Raw genomic sequence first — 18,079 nt, 5'->3', positions numbered from 1 at the left:
TAATATATATGTACTGAAAAAAAATAAGTCTATTATACAGTTCTGCAATATATGTGGTTTCAGGCATTTTCCGTGGATAAAGGGGAACTACTGCCACAACAAGGTAAATAAAACAGCATGTAAAATATCAACAAGAACAATAATTTTTTTAAAAGCCATTTGCAACTATTCTCAGTGGAATTATTTTAAATAAACAGTCATGAGATGTTAAATTACCTGTGTATTTACTGAAACTTACTCAGCTAATAAACATAATGAGCTTATAAGTATTTAATTTACTTATCTCTTAATTTTACTGTTAGTATTTAATAAAATCCTAAAAGCTAAGTTTCCAAACCAAAGCACTTCATTATGTAAATTTGTTTATGGAAAGAGTTCCTTAATCTAATAGCTTAACTTTATTTTAATTACGCTTTTTAAAAATGTTGTCATGTCTTAATGCCAAAGAATTCAATTATTGTTCAAGCAAATGGCTTGGTTGGCTTGGCCAAGGAGAGGAACTCTATGACTTCATTATCCACATCTGTAAAGTGTTTGAAATGTTTTGTACCAAAAGCTTTATCATGACTCTAGAATACCTGAACAAAATTTATCAGATTCTCCTAAAACTTTAATCACCTTTCACTGTCTAGGACTCACATCTTTTAAGAGTTATATACCAAGAATTGAGGGAATGATACTTCTTTTTGAAAAAAATGTCTGATGTTAGAAAAGGGGAAATATCTTATGTATAAAGTGAGTCCTTCAAAGGAATACTGATAAGCTGCTAACAACTGATGTTTTAACAGTCTACGCATAATCCATCTCTTTTAATACATTTCTTTTCAGATTTATTCGCTGAAATAAAAGAAGAGGGGCATCTAGGATTTAAATATCCAAAATTATGCACCATAATTTTGCCCCTCAATTCATGGGTGGATAATTCAATGCCCTTAAGTGACACCCCTAAATTATTTAAAGGTATCTAAGTAATCTGGATTCTTCTGCTGCCTGAATTATTTAGAGATAAATGTTTCCTGTTGGATGCCTTGTGGTCACATTTTGTGTCTTGGTCTAAGTGAATAAAATTAGCTTTAATGCAATCATACAAAAGTATGGTTAGAAATTATACTTGAAGTGATTATCACTGTTTTTTCTTATAAAAACAATAACATAAATATTGCCAATACTGAATAATACCGTATAACAAGAAATTGCTCCCTCTCCCCCTCCTCCCACTCCACTTACCTTTTGTGAAAGTCAATTGCAATTAATGTCCCTCTGCCAAATTTCCAACTCACTTTTAAATCTTCCTCTGCTAGTTCAGGTTTCCTATTATCTACTACAAAATTTTGTATTAACAATAATACACCTACCATTGTGGCCATTTACCTTGCTGAAGAGAAGTTGGCAATCTGACATTTGATGTGAAATCCCATGCATTCTCTCTAGTGTCTAGCTTGATTGCATTGCTAAGAGATAACATTGTGCTTTATTTCCCCCACAGGGTTAGGAACAGACTACCTTGAAGCTTTACTAGAATTTCATTTTTGTCATTAAATTTAATTGTTTCTCATTTACTGACACTTTTATCAAATACAAAATCTCATGGTTTGAGTTTCAGATTTTTTTTTCTCTTCCAATCTTCTTATCAGTTAGGGAGGAAAAAAAAAAAAAAACAAGAAAAGGAAAGAGTCATTAACAGTTCCAATTCCACAGAGTAGTAGGAAAAATTAAAATGTAGAAATGACTAAATGAATCAGAAAGAGAATAGTAATAATGGCATTTTGTTCATTAGATTCTCTCTTGAATTAAATTGAAATACTTTCTGAACTGAATAATATTTAAGCATAGTGAATACCCTTTGTTTGAGATTTGTGGTTGCAAATTACAGAAACAAACTGAAAGTACTTTAAGAAACTGACTGAAGATACAGAATTTATTATATAGACCCAGTATTATTTCACAGAATCCAAAAAACAACAACTTGAGGCCTTCAAAACAGTCTGCAACAAGGAATTAGAGTTCTAGAGTTCTCACTCCACACCTCTGCCTGCCTCTCTCTGGACTTTCTCATTATTGCTTTCTGTTTGTAGATTGACTTCCCAGTCCACATGGCATGCAGAACCCAGAGTTCTCATGGTTATATCTACAAGTTCAAAAAAAAACCCAGAATCATCTAGAATTCCCTGGGGGAAGAATCTTACCAGCCTCCCATGAGCCAAATATCTCTCCATGATCAAATCAACAGTGAACAAAACTGTCATTATTTGGTTTTCAGGCCTACAGTTGTCATAAATTCATAATTCTCTATAATAATGGAGAATTTATTGGTTCATTTTCTGGTCAAGTACTCAATATATGCCCATCCTACACACCTTAGCTCAACCACTGAAAACAAATTGGGTATGATATTTTAAAAACTGACTTCATTTTTTAATTGTATTATTTTTTTTATTGTGGTAATGTTAGTTTACAACACTGTATAGAAATTAGTGGTACAGGTCTATGCCTCTTCAGCTATGCCCTCATATCCGTGAGTGAGAATGACCCATATCAAAAAGCCCAGAAACCAGTGTTGGGAAGGGTTTGGAGAAAAAGGAACCCTCCTACTCTAACGGTGGGAATGTAGACCAGTTTATTCTCTAGGGAAAAGAGTATAGATGTTTCTCAAAATATGAAAAATAAATATACTGTATGATCCAGCAATTCCACTCCTAAGTATCTACTGGAAGAATTAAAAAAACACTAATTTGATGGGATATATGCACCCATCTGTTCATTGTAATACTGTTTACAAAAGTCAAGTTATGGGAACAACTTCAGTGCCCAATAACAGAGCAGTGGATTAAGACAGTGTGTATTTATGCTCAGTGGAATACTACTGAGCTATAAAAAAGATTAAATCTCGTCATTCACAACAACATGCACGTACCTGGAGGAGTTTAAACTGAATAAAATTAGTCAGAAGGAGAAAAACAAATACTAGACAAAATGTGGAATATAGAGAAACAAAACAAAGGAACAAGAAAACTAAACCAAAATAATGACATTCTTAAAGTAATTTACCAAATACTAACAATTTAGACTTCCAGAATTCTATATTTTGCTTACACAAGTATAAAAACTAAACTTCTATAAACTATCATAGTCTTTTAAATTAAATGTTTAATTTTCTCCTCCATTGTTTCCTAAGATTGTTCAGGTTTTTTATCTGTAGAACAACGCCCTGTCTTCCTTAATGTTGCCTTCAAAAACTGAGCTGGAGAGTTCACTATCAATTGGCCAAGATCTCTACCCTCTCTGAAGGTCTAACCTAACAGATGAAGACCTTAAAAAACCCCGTATTTTCTACATTTCTCTTGTTTGTATGATTCTGATCAGAGCTTGCCAATGAGAGACATGTATTTGTAGGATAAAAGAGAAGGTAGTGTCATTATTTTCCAAAAACTTCAGTCTCCTTAGTCCCAGGGAGCTGGGACTAAGCATGACTAAGCTTAGTCCTCTGCAGAGTAAGCATGTTTCGGAAGCTTGCTAGACATGCAGAAGCTTGTGGGTAAGGATTTGAGAGCCATCTATTTTAATATTTCATGCTGTGCCCTTCAAGGTCTACCCCTCTGACCTCAGCTCTTACAAAAATTATGTACCTCCTTAATTCATATATTAAAACATTTATGCTTAGAATACATGAGTAGACTCTATTGTCTTGATTGAAGCATGTCTGTTAAAAAAGATTGCTGAAACCTGTTATCAGCTGTAATTCTTTTTCATATCACCTAAGTCTATGCACTCAGTCACTCTGAAATTCAATTCAAAACACTCACTTGCATCATTGTCCTCAAAAATACTATTATTGCATTTAGGATTTGGAATCTGATCACCTATACTCAGGGTGATCAAATTTTCAAACTCAGAATTCCCCCAAAATTGTATTTTTTAGAAGGCTAAAATAGCATTACATTTTATGTATCGTTTCCCCTTAAAATGTCCAGAGGTTATCAGGAATGAAACTTGACAGTGGTTTTGAGTTAGTCTTAAAAACTGACAAACAGTATAGTCACAATCAAACAGCTGTCTTCAAAATGACTACTTACTTTTCTCTGCTGTGAACTACTTTATATGTGAATGACATTTCAATTGTCTCCTCTAAAAGTTTTCAGAGACAAAAGTATCTATTTTTGGAACACTTTGGGAACTCTTTGGAACCCTCATCATCCCCTTCTGATAGGATCTTTAATGTATAACACCCAACTCATGTTTCCATACTTTCCTAGTCAGTATTTGCTTTCATTATAACTAGTTTGGGCTGCTGCATTTGCCTTCAATATTGAATTTGTATTAAGTTGACTTCAGAACAGTGGGAGAAATAGGCACAGTATAAATAAATCAAATCAAATGAATAAAGCATTAGGTAGGCTGTACAATGGGGCAGAAATGTCCATATATTTGCAGGAAATTCAATATGAGATGAATGGTTTTGGAAAATATGTGCATACTAGGAAAGGTTTCCAGAAGAACAGTCCAAAGAGAGAAAGTGTCATTCATTCTTCAGAGGTCCATTCAGTTTGAATTTCCATGGTCTTTGAAAGCCAGATGTTGAGACTCTTTTTTTCACTATGAAATCATAGACAGTGGATTCTACTATAAAATTCATGCATCAAAATTAATGTCCAATTATAAAATGATAGTTTATTATTCTCTTGACTAGGCTTTTAGGAAACTGATAAGATAAAATTTGTGATTAATTGAAAGGTGTGGTAATGACGGATTCAGAATTATCAACCGTTTTCTTTAGGAAAGTCTTTCAGCAGAATTTGATACCCAGCAGTAGGTTGTTACATAGCTACAGCCCATTTTGGTTTCAAATGAAAATTTGTTTTCAAATAGCAGTGATATCCTTAATTTGCTTTCTTATTATAGAACATCTACATTAAAAGAAAACAGATTTGCAGGATATGGGAAGCCAAGCAGGGAAAAGTAGTAAAACTTATTTCACCAGCATCCACAACTCTCCTTCAGACCATGAAAAATGTCACTACATTTCACTCAGATCTGCTATGTTGGCAAGACTTTTTTAAATGTCACATTGCAAGACAAAAAAACAAAAACTGATCATTTTATTTCAATAACACTTAATTTTCAATGTGTTGATTAACCTCACTCCACTATTTTGAAAAAATAAGTTATGACCTTAATTATGTGTTTTAATTTTTAGTCAATATTTTCCTATGACTTGAGCAAATAGTATACACCAAATTCTAAAGCATTCTCACATGTCAAAAATACAGATTCTGACTTCTTGGAGAATACATATTTCAAATTACTGGAGGAAATGTTTCATGTATTTTCTAAATATTAAATAGCACATTTTTAGCCAACATTCTATTTCATCACGTGTTTTTACTTGAGACAAGATCTTGAGGAGGGAGAAACATGAAAGAAAATAAGTTTTCTAATCCAGTGGGCTGAACTCTTGACTTCAACAATGAGGAGAGGCAACAAACTGATTGAGGATGATAGCAAGAGGCTGTCATCTGTTAAGAAAAATTAAATGAAAGTCATAGTCCTTTATAAACAAATTGAACAAACAAACAAAACCAGAACCATATGTCATCATATAAGGTTCAAAGCTCTTTAGTTATTATTTCTCAATTCCCTCATTTCATTTAATATGTAACTATTTTCTTTATCCAAACCAATGTTCTATGGAATAAATAACTTGACTAATAAGGTATTTATTGCCTACAGAATGAATATAAAGTCCTTTGCTCTTGGAACTCGTCACAATATTTTCCCAAAAGATCTCTAACCCCATATAGCAGGTATGAAATAAGCACTTTATGTTTATTAATTTAACCCTCCCCAAAATCTTATAAGTTAGGCAGTATTATTTCCATTTTACAAATAAGAAAATTGAAATGCAGAAAGTATAATAAAACTTGCCTTAAGTCACACAGCTGCTAAATGGCAGAACTGGGATTTGAAACCTGATAGAACCCAGAGCCTGCTTGAAACCAAAGTGATGTATGGCCTATCACTGTTGGCATCTTCGGGATCATTTAGAACATGCAATGAATGCTTGCCATCTGCTAGGCATAGTGCTAAGCACTTTGCTTTCCACCTGTCTGATTTCATAGCTCGGCTCTGACTTCAGCCCATATTTTTCCTATAGAAATCCTAGTTGTTATCAAAAAGCACCACTTCAAGTTTCCCAAAAGACTGTCTGTCATCCATTTTACTCTTTTGATCATCCTTTAATAAGTAGTGCCTCTATTGGACATTTTATAACCAATAATCTGTATGACAGTTTTTGTGTTCTATTTACCTATAACTTGTCTTATCTCTCAAAACATGGTAGGAAAAAAGCCACCTTGTATTCAACTTTGCCATCTTCATAATACCAGTGCATTTCTTTTTTTTTCTTTTTTTAGTTTCTTTTGTTTTTAAACAATATTTTCTTCTCCCCACCCCCTCAAATTGAGTCGCATAGAATTTCCTTCCCCAAGGCACCCGTGCACCATCACCACAGTCCCCTGTGCTCCTCCCTCCCTCCCTCTCATCCCTCTCCCTCCTCCTCCCTTGCAGGATGTCTCTGGTTTATAATTGTCTGGTTTTGCTTTGTTGTGTTTTGTACTGTTATTATTTTTTTTACACTGATGTCTTATTTGGTTCCCCTATATTCTTGTTATAAGTGAAACCATCTGATATTTTTCTTTTTCCTTCTGGCTTATTTCACTGAGCATAATTCCATCTTGCTCCATCCACATTGCTGCGAATGGCATGCGTTTATCTTTTTTGACTGCTGAATAATATTCCATTGTGTATATATACCACATTTCTTGACTGAGAGTTACATGTTTGATTCTAAAATCTCACGGAGTTTTATAAAATTATTTATGACAATAACATCACCAAGAAACTTTAGCATTTTATTCAGAAACTGAAGTACTTCTATTTCATAAATAGTCTTAAAAATCATCTCTAATTTTTATTTATACAAGCATGGAAGGAGAAGAAAAATGGGAATAGGACATGTTAGGAAGAAATAACACAGCTTCTGGTAGCTATTCACAGATTTATAACAGCAGAGGATTCATAGCAACTACTGAAAAAAAATATACAAAGAATACAGTCACTTTTACCTTAGGGTAGAATATTCTGAAAAACATATATTTCTTTTTCCTAAGCCAGAAAACAAAAATTTGACAGAAGAGAGACTGACATATCTGTCTGCAGGTAAAATATACAGCAAACAGGAAACACTCCAAACAGACCTCTAAAGGTCAGAGCAAATGCATAAACTTCAGAGCTATGAAGTGGCACCTGGCCTTCCAAAAAATAGCACCTTAGACTGTATACCAGTGTACCTCCTAGGGGCTTTGCAGTTTCTATAATCTCTTCATTCATCAAATGCAAAACAATATGCAAAACACAGAAGAAAACCACTAGCAATTTATAAGAAAAACATTTAAATGAGCATTCAGTGTTCCTAACATTTTTCTTTTATTTGGTACTGCATCTAGCACCATTTTCCTGGTTATCAAACATTGTTTTTTTCTAACTGATTTGTACACTCTAGTTTGAATACTTAGATAACATTTACAATGAAATTCTTCCAACAAGAATAAACATTATTAAAATGGCCATCCTACCAAAAGCAATATACCGATTCAATGCTATTCCAATCAAAATTTCAATGTCATTCTTCAAAGAAATAGAACAATTATTGATGAAATTCATATGCAATCACAAAAAACTCTGAATAGCCAAAGCTCTCCTGAAAAAAAAAGAAGGGAATGGAGGCATCACACTCCCAGACTTCAAACTATACTACAAAGCCATAATCATCAAAACCACATGGTATTGGAACAAGAACAGACATACAGACCAATGGAATCAAATAGAAAATCCAGAAATAAACCCACAGATTTATGGTCAACTAATCTTTGACAAAGGAGCAAAGACTATGCAATGGAGCAAAGAAAGTTTGTTCAATAAATGGTGCTGGGAAAACTGGGTTGCTACATGCAAAAGAATGAAGCTTGACCACTACCTCACACCATACACAAAAATCAACTCAAAATGGATTAAAGAACTAGACATAAGACCTGAAACCATAAAATACATAGAAGGAAATATAGGCGAAACACTACGTGATTTGCATATCAAAGACATCTTTACAGACACATCACCCAAAGCAGTGATAGTGAAGGCAAAGATAAACAGCTGGGACTACATCAAATTAAAGAGTTTCTGCACAGCAAAAGAGACAATAACAAAAACAAAGAGAAACCCCACCAACTGGGAGAACATTTTTGCACACAACACTAATGATAAAGGACTGATCACAAAAATCTGCAAAGAGCTGATGAGACTTAGCAACAACAAAGAAAATAATCCAGTCAAAAAATGGGCAGAAGAGCTAAAAAGAAACTTCTCTGAAGAGGAAATGCAAATGGCCAACAGGCATATGAAAAAATGTTCAACATCACTTGTAATCAGGGAAATGCAAATCAAAACTACCATGAGATACCATCTTACACCAGCAAGAATGGCACATATTAAAAAAACTAGCAACAGCAAATGTTGGCGAAGTTGTGGAGAAAAAGGAATTCTTCTGCACTGTTGGTGGGAATGCAAACTGGTCCAACCACTATGGAGAGCTGTGTGGAGATTTCTGGACCTACTAAACATAGAGCTTCCATATGATCCAGCAATTCCACTCCTAGGTATTTACCCAAAGGACACAGAAACATCAATTCCGAAGAACACCTGCACCCCTATGTTTATAGCAGCACAATTTACAATAGCTAAGCTTTGGAAACAGCCCAAATGCCCAAAAATAGATGACTGGATCAAGAAGATGTGGTACATATATACCATGGAATATTACTCAGCATTCAAAAAAGATAAACACATGCAATTTGCAGCAACATGGATGGCGCTGGAAGGGATCATGCTCCGCGAAATAAGCCAAAAAGAAAAAGAAAAATACCGGATGGTCTCACTCATAGCAGGAATCTAGAAAACTTAAATAAGGGATCAGGAAAATGAATAACTATAAGAAAGTGAAAATCAAAATCAACAAAAATCTATGAACCAGAGACACTTTTTGGGGGGTGTGGGCCGGGACGGGAGGGATTGGGGTCAGAATGGGGCATGTGCAGTTGTATGGGGGAATATAAAAATAAAATTTATTATTAAAAAAAAAAAGAAATTCTTCCAACAATGTGATGGGAGGTAAAGGGTTAGGATTACAGAAAATATAAGGATAAAAGTGGAATAACTTAAGAGCACAGTGTGCTAAATGAGGCATGTGTAGGGCAGAGAATCAATATGCATTTTCTATATAGTGATTAATATTATAGTAGTCTTCAGTTTTGCTATATATAAGCAATTCCTTCAGGATCTCTTATATACTCTTGTATGAAAAGAAATTACAAGCCAATATCCTTGATGAACATCAATGTCAAATTTTCAATAGAATGCTAGCAAACTGAATTTAACAGTATACCAAAAGGATTATATACCATAATCAGGTGGGATTTATTCCAGGGATGCGAAGATAGTTTCATATTTATAAATGAATTAATGTAATATATCATATCAAAAAAGGTATAAATAAAAATCATATGAAAATATCAATAGATGCAGCCATTTATGATAAAAATTTTAAGCAAGATGGGAATAGAAAGAACCTACTTCAATATAATAATCACAAACCAATAGCCAATATAATACTGAATGGTGAAAAATTGAAAGCTTTCTCCATAAAATCCTGCACAAGGCAAGGATGCCCATTGTCATCACTCTGTTTAACTTGGTATTAAAAATTTTGGTCAGAGCTATCAAACAAACACAGAAAATAAAGGCAATGCAAATAGGAAAAGAAGTGAAGTCATCACTATCCACAGATAATATATTATGTATAGAACCTAGACACTCCATCAAAAAGTTACTAGAAACAATGGATGAATACACCAGAGTGGCAGGCTTCAGAATCAACACACCAACATCTGTATCTTTTTTATGTATAAAGAACAAGAAACAAAAGAAATGAAGAAAATGACTCTAGTATAATGGCTTCAAACCGAATTCAATAGCTCAAAGCTAACAAAGAAGGTGAAGAATTTATGCAATGAGAGCTACAAGATGTTATTTAAGGCCTTAGATAACTACATAAGGAGATAGGCCATCCCATCCATGCTCATGGATGAAGAAAACCAATACAACTGAAGTGTCTGTCCTGCTTAAAGTGATATACAAATGATATACATCAAAATACCAGCAATATTTTCCAAAGAAACTGAACAAAAACTATTCAGATTTATATAGAACCACAAAAGGTCTCAAATCGCAAAAGCAACCCTAAGAAAAAAGGAGAAAAATGGAGGTACCACATTACCTGACTTCTAATTTTACTATAAAAAAAGTATTAAAAAACAATATGGTACTGGCATAAAAAAAGATACAAAGACTAGTTGCACAGAATCAAAAGTGCAGAAATAAATCATCATCTAATCTATGATAAAACATCCATGACCATAAAATGAGGAAAAGGCAGTCTCTAATAAATGGTATTGAGAAAACTGGAAAAACAGAATAAAGGAATGAAATTGGATTACTCCTTAACAACATACACAGAAATAAACTCCAAATGAATTAAAGATTTAGATGTAAGAACTGAAACAATAAAATATGATCTTCTATTTATAATTGTATTACAGTTTAATTAAGTGTAATATTTTGTTATAGTTAATATTACATATATTGGTTAAATATTAGAGCAAAGAAAAGATGTCTAATCTGCAAAACTTAATGCCTTAAAATAACTTCATGAAGGCCAGTATTTAAAAAAAATTGCTAAAAAAATATTGCTGTCAAATTATTGTGGCTGTGGAAACTACAACAGATCCAGAAAAGCAATCCCCCAAATTATATATATGAATATATTATATATATACACACAACACACAAACCATGAATGTAAAGATATTACCTGCAGATTACTTGCCAAGACTTTATATTTTCTTTCCACTGCAAGGAATTTCAGACTAGTTCCTTACTTATGTATGAGGTTTGTGCATAAAACACCAGACAAAACTGCAATCAATATACCAATAATTTATCTTTTTAAAAAAATATCTTGAATGACAGGAGGATTAAAAAATGAATGCATCTTTATATTTATTAGGTATGTACTTTTTTTTTAAAGATTTCTTTTATTTATACAAGAACTGGGGTACAGGCCAGATGCGCGGGAGGGTGAGAGGATTCACCAGAGACGGAGTGGGGAACAGAACAAGCAGACTGACTGAAATACAGTCAGTATTGAATGTACAGAACAGGCAGCTTGACTGAAATACAGTCAGCTGAGGGGAGCAGCGGGTGAGACAGGAGAGGTCTGCTCGCCATGTGGGTTGCTTTGAGGCCGGCAGGTATTGAACTGGCACTGCAGAGGCTGCGGACAGCTTCACAGTGCTGTGCTCAACTGCCTAAGCCACCAGGGAAGCCCCAGGTATGTACTATTTTGTAATGAAATCCCCCCTGAATTTTTTAGGGTTAGGGACCAACCCTAACCCTGATTGCATTACTCTGCAATACAGGAGTATTGCGTCACTCCTGTGCAAGCAATCAGCATCTTATGACTTTTGAAACAAATGAAGAATTGCAGGCAGAGTTTAATGTAGGCGATTGTGAGAGCATAGGGATTCTGAAGAAAACCTTTCTTTTCATTCCAATTCTATTGCTATGTAGGGGTTTATCTTTTGGCAAGTTTGCTTGGTTAATTTCCCACATCATACTAGAAATAATGGCAGCTCAAGTGAACATTAATATACAAAAAACTAACATAAATGTCAAGGCTTATGGAAAAATTAATCAACAATCTGAATCTCAGTTTCTTCATAATATTGTACAGAATAAGTGAGATACCTAAAAAAACAAGCATACAAAATGTGTCCATTAAATGTTAGTTCATTTCCTTATTTGGTCAATAAAAAAATATATTGCTGATAAATAATTTTCATGCTAATTATGAGTTATTCCACACTCCTGTGTATTTCTTCTTGTTTTTAAAGTACTTTCTTATGTATACTAATTAACCCCACACAACAATGTGGGAATAATATAGCAGGTATAATTATTTCCCATTAATATTTTATAAAACTGAAACAGATGTGAAGTGGTTAAATCAAGTTCTCTCAGAAAGTTAACATAAATTTATGTTTAAGGAAGCCTATTATGAGCTTATTTTCTGAACCTATTACTATCATTAATTTCTGCAATTCTGTAGAATTGCAGATGTGTGAGACTTAAAAAAATTGTTATGCTTCCAAAATATTCTTTACAGGTTCACAAATAATCAGCAAAAATGGAACACTTTAATTCAATGTCAAGACATGAAAAAAAGCATAGAAGGATAAAAACAAATTATGAACACAATTGAACGTGAGAGAGCTTTGTCTTCTCAGTAAAGAGCAAGAGAGGATCTAAAAATTATAATCCTTTGTAATGTTCTAACTTTCCTTCCTGATTATACCCCAGACAAGGAGAATATTGGAATGTGATTGGATTTGTAGAATTATAACCAGCACCTGAGCAGTCAGGAAATTTCTGGCTAGGGACCATTACTTAAAGCTTCTCAGGGCCTTATTGGAACTGTGATAAGAATCTATTCATTGATGCAGAAAACTCTTCCTCCTTTCTTGCAGAGTTGAAAATCTACTGCTAACTAACCATGACTCATGCCCCTATGTAACTTTTGGTCTTACTGAATTTCTTCTTCCTGCTTCCTCCCCACCTATGAAGCAACTATTCTATAGATTAATTTTGACCTATTCTAGAGTTTCACAAAAATTGAATCACATAGTATACATCCTTTGTCTAGCGTAATTTTTCACATGTTTTCTAGAGTCATCCACATTATTGCTAGAATCTAAAGCTTGTTCCTTTTTATTACTTGCAAATGTGTCCTTATATTAATAAATTGCAGTTTATCAATTATCCTGTAAGTGGATATTTGAGGTCGTTCCACCTTTTGACTATTATGACTACAGATTTCATGAAACTCTTGTACAATGTGGACATAGGCTTTTTTTTCCCCTTGAATAAATAACTAGGAGTAAAATTGTTGAGTACACAATTAGTATATGTTTGCTTTTATTAGAAATTATAGGTTTGGTGCCTCTCCTGGTGGTGCAGGCGGTTCAGTGCAGCCCTGGGACTCTGTCCACAGCCTCTGAAGCGCTGGTTAGATCCTGGCTGGCTGGCAAGGGTCCCACATGGTTCAGCAGACCTCTCCTGTCTCACCCACTGCTCCCCTCAGCAGTGTATTTTGTCAGTCTGCCTGTTCTGTTCCCCACTCTGTCTCTGGTGAATCCTCTCACCCAACCACGCATCTGGCCTGTACCCTGGTTCTTGTATATATAAATGAAATAAATCTTAAAAAAAAATTATCAATTTTCTTAATTGGTTGTACCATTTAACATTCTCATTAGTAATGTCTGAAAGTTCCAGTTGCTCCACATCCATACCAACAATTTATGTATTTAGCCATTTTAAATCTTAGTTATTTTAAATATGACATAGTAGTATTACATTTTTTTTATTTGCATTTTCTGGTAACTATGTATATTCTTATTATGTTTTGGACATCTATATGTTTTCTTTTGTAAACTGTCTGTTACCCACTATTTTACTAGATTGATTTTTCAGTCCTTTTTATTTCTTAGAGATAAGTCCTTTGCAGGTATTTGTACTATAATTATTTTCTCCAAGTTGTGATTTTTCCACTTTTTAAAGTCTTTCATGTGGATATTTTAATTTTAATTAAGTTCAATTTGCCATTTCCTGTAGTTAAGCATCTTACAACTTATTCAAAACACCTTTAACTACCCCAAGATTGTGAAGATATTCTCTTGATTCAATTTTAACAGTTATATCAGAGTTTCTCAATTTTGACATTGTTGACTGGAATGTATAATTCTTTTTTGAGGGGAGGGTTGCCCTGTAGTTATGTATTTAGCAGTATCCCTGAACTCTACTAGATCTCATTTGCTGCTGTGGTAACAATAGTAACAGTTTTCGAGGGCATTTTTTTTCTGTGCAAGGAGCTAATAGTTCCAGCACTGTTTGTTAAAAATTCTTTCTACCTTGAACTGACAAAATCAATTCAAATTAATTTGCCCTTAATATGTGCATCTATTTGTGTTCTCTGTTCTATTCTATTGATCTCTTTACCTATACTTATAACTACTTTACCTGTTCAAAATATTTATAGATACTCTAGATTATTTACATTTTCCTATAAATTTAGAACTATTGGTCAAATTCTATAAACTCTAGAGTGGGATTTTAATTGAGATGATCCCGAAATGTAGACATCTTTAAAATTCCACCTTCCAGTTGATAAAGATGGTATATTTTTCAATGTATTTGTGTCTTTTATAACATCTGTGCAAAATCTACATCATAGTTTTAAAATAGTTTTAAAAGTTATATACATTATTGTAAGATGTATTACTCAAACTGGAGGCTTTCTGATAGCTTTATAAGTTGTATTAAATTTACATTCTATTTGGTATTTCTGTGTGTTTATTACTAATTTTCCTGTAATGATCTCAAATCCAACTTCATTTGAAGTTTGGCAGTTTGTATATTCCTTGAGTTTTCTATACCCCAATTGTTTACAAATAATTGTCTTGTACATAAATAAGCTTTATTTGTTTTCCAATTTTATGATTTTTTTTTCCTTGCATGATTTCACTAGCTTAGACATCCATCACAACATTGAATAGAAAATGTTTAAAGTAAATATTCATTCACTCTTTCTAATCTTAGGGGGAAATTTTAATATTTTACTATTGAGTATGATGCTAGCTTTTGGTTTGCATACTCAATGAGTTCCTTTTATTTCTACTTTGAGGACTGAGTTTTGTTGCAACAGTCAGGTATGAAAGATACCACGATACGATGGAAGTTTGGTTTTAGACTTTCCAATGGCAGTCTTTTTTTTCCTTAGCTCAACACTATAGACCTTATTCTTTGGTCTTCAGCTAAGGATGAGGCCTTTCTGAGGTTTCAAAGAAATTTTATTGTTTTTATCATTTGAACTCCAAATTCTGACTTTACAGCATAAGAAACTGCTGAAATCTGTGCTCAACTCTTTGACCTCCAAGTCTGTTCTTTCACTCTGTGTGAGTAAGTTAGGAGTCAGCCAAAGATTTGAGTGGAATTTATGAGCAAATTGTGGGACTCTTCTCTTTTATCCTCATTTCTTAAGATTTTCCATTCAATTCTGGAAACTCTGGAAGTCCCCTCCAATATTCTTCTCTTCGGTTGAGTAATACACACTTTCTTGTATATCCTCTGTGCAAATTGGAAAGTGATCACAGAGAATAATCTGGGTAAATGTAGAGTTCGTTTTCTTCTCCTTCTTCTTCTTTTCTGCTTTTAGCTACTTTCCAATATATACAATAGTTATTTATTTTTCATTATTTTGTTCAAAGTAAATATGTTATTAGCAGGAGGTTTAGTCTTCAATAAACTGTTCTGCTACTACCAGACTGTAATTCGCCATACTGGATTTCTTACAGTTCTTCAAACACACAACTCTACTCTTGCTCAGAGTCTCCACATATGCTATTTCTATATCCAAAACACTATCCTTTTCATCTTTGACTTTTCAATTTCCAATGACCCTTTTTATCTGTTGAAATATCAATTGCTCAACAATGGCTTTTCTCATCAATTTCTATCCCACTAGGCTGGCTCTCCTGCTATACATTCCCATAGCACACTGCCATTTGTGTAGTATTTTTAAGACTTATCTTACTTATTGTTATTTATTTAATATTTTCTTACTTCTCAATGTGTAATCTCCTTGAAGGCAGAAATCATGCCTTACATCATGACTGACTGATTAAAGAGCATCAGCAAGTATTCATAAACTTTTACAAGGCTAAGACATAAACTATTTTTGACTACCTTATCACTGTAAGTGCATACATCAGAATACAGACATAAGTACAAGTTGGCTTTGGCCAATAATTGTGGGAAAAATTTTTGACCACTTAGTTAACACTGCCTACTATGTGTTTGTTATGTTGTGTTCATGTCCACCTCCAGGGGAGGGTTTTCAATGGCATAAGCACAAAGCAAATGTTAAAAAATATAAATGCAATATGTCTTCTGGCAGTTTCTGTACTATCATCAAGAAATTCATGTGGTAATAAAATGACATCATTAATATCATCAACTCCAAGAGTATTTTATAACTTAAACGAAAATTCCTCTGCTAAAGTATAGAAATTATCCTATTCTTTCCACTAGCCAGAGTTCTCTTCCCTGCAGCTAAGGTACATATACAAAAGTGTTGTATATCTGGAAAACTGGATTGACTCATTCTAGACAATAGGATGACATTGCAATAAACTCCATGAGCTATAATTTTGTCTTTTCTTTAGAACACATTTAAGGAATGAAATTTTGGATATATTAAAATGGCACTGGGTCCTCCATTAATTCCAGTTAGAAACTAGGGTCTAGCACTGATCTTGGCACATAGTAATTGTTAAATAAACATTTAATAAATCAATGAAAAAGTTCGGGACAAAAATGGCCAAAAAGGTTATTATAATTAATAAAGTTTATTCATTCATTAACATGTCCATTTTTTTAAAAAAGGTATAAACCAAATTATTGCCTTCCCTTAATAAAATGAGGCTTTGCAGTGGTGGGTCCCCACCTAACCAGTACAGCTTTTGCAGCGTTGAAGACCATTCTCATTGCAAGCTGTACACTTCAGGGCTTTGAAAGAGTCTGTAAAGCAGTTTCGAAACACTGACATCTTGCTCCCATGGCACACAGAGCATGGAAGAAAGCCAAAACCTCCACAGGAGGGGCACTCGTGCGGATGCTGCACTCTCTGCATAGGGGACAAGGGAACAAGAAAAGAGAAAATTGTGACACATGGACAACTCAATCAGCCTTCTTATCTTTCTGTACTGTAGGTGGTCACAACACATTATTGGCATAATGTGGATTTGGACTTGATAGCATCAACCTACTTTAATAAACCATTAATATATTTTAGAGCCAGGTGAGAAGTTAGCAGACATTTGCTTCATTGCTCCACTTTCTAAAAGCTGGTACATCTTAGATTAAAGGGCGTGTATGTCAAGAAATCCATCATATAAGAACATATTTTCAAACCAAACAAATCAGGACAAGGTTATTTGTTTCATAAGAAAAGAAGTTATCTTTCCCTTTAGGATCTTTTTACACTTTTATACTTTTTTATAGAATAGTATCACTAGCAAGGAGTCTGGAAATCAGAAAAGTAAAAGCTGAAGTGTGGAGGAGCCATTACCAACTGAAGATCCATTGTATACCGCACATTTGAATATGCTTTGTCTTTTTAAAAGCACTTTTAAATGCATTATAGTATCGCCCCACCCTTCACACAAACAGCAGCTTCTCCTCTAAAGCAGATAATTCAAGCATCATTATCCTCATTTTATATTTAAGGAAACAATGCATAGAAATCTTAAGACATTTCCCTAAATCTCTAAAACTTCCCATAGTAGTGATCAGTCCTTCTATCTCAAGTAAAGATCAAGTTCCTTAATAGTAGAACAGAAATAACTATGACTTGTCTTGTGTATAATACTTCTGAAAAGTATTCCTACGTATTTCTATTTGCTTCAGGAGACATGTAACCTTTGTTGGAATCCACTAGTGACTTCTGTCAGCTAGGGAGAAGGGAGAGATTAGGAGCCATTAGGAAATGAATACAAAAACAAAAGAGAGTTAATACCGAAGCTCTGAGAAATAGAAGTTTGCAGATAGTTCCAAAGTCCAGCTTTGCAAAGTGAACAATTGCTAAAATAAGATTGGGATATGGGGATACACACACAGAGAAACATACTCATCCAAAAATATTTAACATACACACACACACAGAGTTTGTCTGTGGAGATTTCCAATTGCACGTATTAAAGTCTCCCAAAAATTCAATTAAAATCTCACCTGATTAAGTGGAGTTAGCCCACAATTTCCCCAACACATACACCTATGAGAACACTTTCCCAAGGAAAAA

At 33.8% G+C, this 18,079-nt stretch overlaps 1 protein-coding gene across 1 annotated transcript in view; it reads right to left on the bottom strand.

Annotated features, from left to right (window-relative positions):
• Positions 1-16,726: 16,726 nt before the first annotated feature.
• GRXCR1 (glutaredoxin and cysteine rich domain containing 1) overlaps positions 16,727-18,079 on the bottom strand; it is a 75,021-nt gene continuing 73,668 nt past the window's right edge. Inside the window, exon 4 of the mRNA XM_037530370.1 lies at positions 16,727-16,906. Coding sequence (XP_037386267.1) covers positions 16,727-16,906 — 180 coding nt within the window. The remainder of the gene's footprint in view (positions 16,907-18,079) is intronic.

Source organism: Talpa occidentalis, unplaced genomic scaffold (genome assembly GCF_014898055.3).
Source record: "Talpa occidentalis isolate TD23 unplaced genomic scaffold, MPIMG_talOcc4v2.1 talOcc4.6, whole genome shotgun sequence".
Taxonomy (NCBI): Eukaryota; Metazoa; Chordata; class Mammalia; order Eulipotyphla; family Talpidae; genus Talpa; species Talpa occidentalis.
Note: the sequence above shows the minus strand (reverse complement) of the source record. Positions and strands in the feature narration are given on the sequence as shown.